Below are 6,491 nucleotides of genomic sequence, written 5' to 3'. Positions count from 1 at the left end.
AAGCATCATATTGTATTGGGAAAAGCAGGAAACCATACACACAAGCATCATATTTTATTGGGAAAAGCATGAAACCACATATACAAGTGTCATATTTTATTAAGAAAAGCATGAAACCATACACACAAGCATCATATTTTATTGGGAAAAGCATGAAACCACATATACAAGTGTCATATTTTATTAAGAAAAGCATGAAACCACACATAAAAGCATCATATTTTATTGGGAAAATCATGAAACCACACACACAAGCATTATATTTTATTGGGAAAAGCATGAAACCACATATACAAGTGTCATATTTTATTAAGAAAAGCATGAAACCACACATAAAAGCATCATATTTTATTGGGAAAAGCATGAAACCACATATACAAGTGTCATATTTTATTGGGAAAACATGAAACCACACATACAAGCATAATATTTTATTGAGAAAACATGACACCACATATACAAGCACCATACTTTATTGGGAAAAGCATGAAACCACACATACAAGCATTATATTGTATTGGGAAAAGCATGAAATCACACATACAAGCATAATATTTTATTGGGAAAATCGTGACACCACAATGTGTGATTTCATGCTTTTCCCAATACAATATGATGCTTGTATGTGAAATTTTCTAATACAGTATAAGTTAGATGCTAGAACTAACCCTGAAATTTTCTATTACAGTACAAGTTCCGAGCACAAAACATCACAGGAGAGATCGAGGTGAGTACTCAATCTCAGTAGATTTAGACTTTCAAGAACAATAAAACATTACTTAATAACGTATGTAATAACCCCAAGACATGACTTAATAACATATGTAGGAACATTACTTAATATCTTGAAAACATTATTAATGATATATGTCGCAACCTCAAAAACATTACTTAATAAAATATATAGAAACCTAAAAAATATTGCTTAATAATGTATATAGCAGCTTCTAAAATATTACTTGATAATTTGTATAACAATCTCAAAAACATTAGTGAAGAATGTACGTAAAATCTCAAAAACATATATAAACTATAGGGGACACTCAGTAGAGTGCATGCCTCTGCCACGCAGCGTTGATCATATTGAGCCCTAAAAAAAATACAAAATGTGTCCGTTGTTATCAATGGATACGGACTATTTTTGGAAGGAAATGAAGAACAATATTTACAGTTTTATTTTTCTAACAGGGTAGTTAGCTTTTGGAATGGGTTGCCTTCAGATGTTGTAGAGGGAGTAAATTCAAGTGATTTTAAGAAAAAGCTTTAAGTATATGAATGAATGAAAAGGGTTGGGTTTAAAGTTTTATTTTTCTAACAGGGTAGTTAACTTTTGGAATGGGTTGCCTTCAGATGTTGTAGAGAGAGTAAATTCAAGTGATTTTTAAGAAAAAGCTTTAAGTATATGAATGAATGAAAAGGGTTGGGTTTAAAGTTTTATTATTATTATTATTTAATCATTTTAATTTAGTTTTGAGGATGGAACAGCCGAGATGGACCAATAGGTCCTGTGTTGTCATAAAATATTATGTTATGTTATATGTCCACCAAGTTTGATTGAGTTATAGAGCAAACATAGTGTGAAAACTTGGTCCCCATGGTAACAGATAGGAATATTTCGGATTTTCGTGACCTAGAGCTTTGATCTTGACCTCCAAAAAAATAATCATTTCTAATTTGGGTCATAGTTCAAGCGTATACCAACTTTCGTCCAAATCCATCCAGCCGTTTTCGATTAATCTTGCTGACAAACACACAAACAAAGTATTGTATAGCATAAGACAAACAGTTTGAATTTACTCAATAATTTCATATAAAAAGTGGACTTGAGCTTGAGATGAGTTCCAATCTTGGCTGAACTGTTAACACAGCAACTCGGAGATACCCTTCTACCTGCAGACGAAATTGGTATTTTGTTTAGGTAGCTGTGAGACCACAGATAAGTTGGTGTGAAAGGCAAAACCACGTCCATCATTTTTCTTGACAAATTAGGGTATTCCATAAGTTCCCAAGAGGTTTTGATTTGCATTCTCCTTTATGAATTTTGTGATTGGATAGTTCTATTAGTTGTTCTTGAGCTTCCATTGGCAGATGAGAAGTTATGATAATATTAAATTAATTCTAATGCAATCATGTTCTTCCGTTCATTCTTGAAATGATATGCAAATTTACACCGAAGTTTTTCGAGATGAATAGAAATAACGTCACCAATAAGACTATGATTTGACTCATTTTCTTCCAATAATTCACTGAGGCAAGGAAACATTTCCCTATTTCCATTTTCAAATTTGTTTTTTCCACAGCTCAGTATTTTGCGAAATGCAGACACTTTGTCACTATGGCAAATATTGCTATCCGACCTTGAAGAGACAAGTTAAGGTCGTTGAATAATAGAAAACACTTTTATCCATTAAATGTCCTGTTAGTGTGGGGTTGCAGTCTATCAAAAAATATAAAGTTCAGCTGCACAATGTGATTGAGTAGCTTCCAGCTAGAAACAACCAGCGCACCTCTGCATATAGAAGGAGCTTATCGTACATTGATCCAATTTCTCCATAAAGAATGGAAAGATCCTGCTGTTCACAGATTTGATTTCACAAAGTTCACTTTGTTTGCTTCTGGAAGCAATTTCTTTGAAGTTAGTGATTCACTGTGTATGATGCAATGTGTAGATGTTACACCTAGAGCAAGAGCATTTAATTTGGCTCTGAACCTTTCCTTGTCTGCCCTAACACAATTAACCCAAGAAAGATTGTTTGTGTTGAAAACAAATCAACAGGAGAGAAGTTGGCTTCCCTGTAAGTCTCCCTTTGAGTTTTTGTCAAAACAGATACTCTTTACACACTTCCTCTTTGTAATAGTATCGTACTAATACCAGAGCTGAGCTAAACTTGTGGTTTCATCAAGTTGAATGACTGTTTTGGATGTGTTTTATCAGTTGATTTTTTATGCCAGTAGAGTTTACATCAATACGCCTTGAGATAGGCTTGAAATACTGTCATCTCTTTCTCCATTCATGATATCACATGTCTTTGGGGCATCAGGAAGAACTTTTTTCTTTTCTATATTTTTGTGGTTTCATGCTTTTCCCAATGAAATATGATACTTTCATGTGTGGTTTCATGCTTTTCCCAATATAATAAGATGCTTGTATGTGTGGTTTCATGCTTTTCCCAATAAAATATGATGCTTGTATGTGTGGTTTCATGCTTTTCTTGATAAAATATTATGCTTGTGATTGTGTTAGTTACAGAGTCCCATGATTGTGGATCCATGATTGTGTTGGTTACAGAGTCCCATGATTGTGGTTTCATGATTGTGTTGGTTACAGAGTCCCATACTTGTGGATCCATGATTGTGTTGGTTACAGAGTCACATGCTTGTGGATCCATTCTTTTGTTGGTAACAGAGTCACATGCTTGTGGATCCATGGTTGTGTTAGTTACAGTGTGAATTCTCCAAATTGTATTGTTTAACAGCCACAAACATTAAGCTACTCAATACGTGGATTCCACGCATACTGAATGGTATATTAACGAGTTAGTGATTTAATGGATAACAACTACGATTTGTATAAAACGTCTATTACTTTTCTATCTATATAAGTTTATTCAGACTAACAAGCTTACTCAGACTAATAAGTTTACTCAGACAAGCAAGCTTATTCAGACTAATAAGTTTACTCAAACTAACAAGCTTACTCAGACTAACAGGCTTACTCAGACTAATAATCTTACTTTTGCTAATACGTTTACTTAGACTGATAACCTTACTGAGACTAATAACTTTACTCAGACTGAAGTAGATCTGAAATCAGATATACAGCTATGAAACTAATCAGGTGGGAATAGAGCAGATATTTTATGAGCTCTTGGTTAATTTCTATAGGAATGGTAATAAAATGAGTTAAAAAAATCAAACTTATAGATGACAGAATGGGATGGAGGCTAGAAATGAACTATAAAACATACGGTAACAATATTGTTACGTATCTGCTTGTTTGTTATTTTCCGGTAGAAATTCTTTTCGAGAAACTTCAGCGATACAAGTCCTTTCTTGGTTAAACCAGTTTATTCTTCCTCGATACAAACTTTTAGCACACAGTAATTTCACAATCAGTACGTTTCTCGTCACTTTAAACTTAACTAATTTTATAATACACGCTATAAATCATAGCGATTCACAATCTTGATAATTTCGCTTTCTACGAGTGCAAAACACACACACACTAGCTCGAAACAGAATCGTAAATTACCCGGAACTCTTTTCATTCATTCATTAATTATTGGCTTTCTCTGCCAGGCTAAAATACCAACGAAGGGGGGGGGGGTATCTCGAATACACTCGGGTCTCCTCGATCATTCATGATCATCCGAGAAATTCATTACGTGTCACCAGCGTCACGTGACTTCCGCTGTCGTAACATTATCTATAACCTCTCACCGAATGTAAGGTAACTCAGAACTAAAAAAGGAACTTATAAGTATTAACTTGCATCATGTTTCGGTTCTTGTGTTCTGGTAGAAGAAATATATTAAACGAAAAAATTATTACATTTAATTTCTGTTCACTTGTTGCTAGTTGGTTTTTAGCACAAAGCTACACAATGGTCTATCTGTGATCTGTCTACCGCGGGGTATCGAACCCCGGATTGTAGCATCGTAAGTGCAGAAACTTTCCGCTGATATACCGAGGGGACGACTGAGCAGTTAAATTGTTGTTTTATGTTTGGTAGTTATTTTTTCTATTACTGTGTTTTGAAAATTCCAACATTAATTAAAAATATATTCTAATTGTTATTAGCTTTTCTTTTCTGAATATAATTATGTATTCCACAGTGTTGCTGTTATACTGATATTTAACACAAAGTATAAATATTTTGAGGTGACCATTACTCGAAATATTATTTCCCTGTTCCATAACACATCAATGTAAAATATACTGTGATCGTTTCCTGTCCTCCCTCTGTAGGCTTGGTTAGATCCAACTGTAGCCCACTTCCCGGGTCAGACAACTATGAACCCCTGTTAACACCCAAACTGCAGTGTGCCCCAGAAAGAGTACCTCACTCTAAACCAGGGCTTGGAACTTCTACAATTTCTGTTTGCAATCATCATCCCTCTCCCATCTGGACCAGTTCCCCAAATCCCAGCCCTAAGTCCATCAGCGTTAGTGAGAGCAACAAGGTGAGAAAATGTGTGGTAAATAATATTGGCAGAATCAGGAGCGAGAATAATAATAATTTAATATTTCTATCATATCAGTTTGCAGAGATTCGATATTCAGTTTATTATCATATGAAATACATTCTTACCTTATTGATCTGTTTTTATTTTCTACCTAGTAAAGAAAATGTGCTGTGTATCATGTGAAAGTCATTACTTTCATAGATAATTAGATTGTAAAACAACTAACTCTGAAACATGTATAACAATACAAGTTAGACTGTAGAACAACTAACCCTAAAACTTTCTATTACAGTACAAGTTAGACTGTAGAACAACTAACCCTAAAACTTTCTATTACAGTACAAGTTAGATTGTAGAACAACTAACCCTGAAACTTGTATAACAGTACAAGTAAGACTGTAAAACAACTAACCCTGAAACTTTCTATTACGGTATTAATTAGATTGTAGAACACTTTACCCTATAACTTTCTAGCAAGTACAAGTAGATTGTAGAACAACTAACCCTGAAACTTTCAAATACAGTACAAGATAGACTCTAGAACAACTAGCCCTGAAACTTTCTATTACAGTTTAAGTTAGATTGTAGAACACTTAACCCTGAAACTTTCTATTACAGTATTAATTAGATTGTAGAGCACTTAACCCTATAACTTTCCAGTAAGTACAAGTAGATTGTAGGACACTTAACCCTGAAACTTGTATAACAGTACAAGTTAGACTGGAGAACAACTAAACCTGAAACTTTCTATTACAGTACAAGTTATACTCTAGAACAACTAACCCCATGGGACTCTGTAACCAACACAATCATGGATCCACAAGCATGTGACTCTGTAACCAACACAATCATGGATCCACAAACATGGGACTCCGTAACCAACACAATCATGGATCCACAAGCATGGGACTCTGTAACCAACACAATCATGAAACCACAAGCATGGGACTCTCTAACCAACACAATCATGGATCCACAATCATGGGGCTCTGTAACCAACACAATATTGAATCCACAATCATGGGACTCTGTAACCAACACAATCATGGGATTCTGTAACTAATACAATCATGGGACCCTGTAACCAACACAATCATGGGACTCCGTAACCAACACAATCATGGATCCACAAGCATGGGACTCTGTAACCAACACAATCATGGATCCACAATCATTGGACTCCGTAACCAACACAATCATGGATCCACAAGCATGTGACTCTGTAACCAACACAATCATGGATCCACAAGCATGTGACTCTGTAACCAACACAATCATGGATCCACAAGCATGTGACTCTGTAAC

At 34.8% G+C, this 6,491-nt stretch overlaps 1 protein-coding gene across 1 annotated transcript in view; it reads left to right on the top strand.

The window, feature by feature from the left end:
• LOC106467297 overlaps window positions 1-6,491 on the top strand; it is a 54,132-nt gene that overhangs the window by 38,125 nt on the left and 9,516 nt on the right. The window contains exons 14-15 of the mRNA XM_022395442.1: window positions 4,969-5,183; window positions 5,896-6,177. Coding sequence (XP_022251150.1) covers window positions 4,969-5,183; window positions 5,896-6,177 — 497 coding nt within the window. The remainder of the gene's footprint in view (window positions 1-4,968; window positions 5,184-5,895; window positions 6,178-6,491) is intronic.

The sequence above is a fragment of the Limulus polyphemus genome, unplaced genomic scaffold (assembly GCF_000517525.1).
Source record: "Limulus polyphemus unplaced genomic scaffold, Limulus_polyphemus-2.1.2 Scaffold2559, whole genome shotgun sequence".
Lineage (NCBI taxonomy): Eukaryota > Metazoa > Arthropoda > Merostomata > Xiphosura > Limulidae > Limulus > Limulus polyphemus.
Note: the sequence above shows the minus strand (reverse complement) of the source record. Positions and strands in the feature narration are given on the sequence as shown.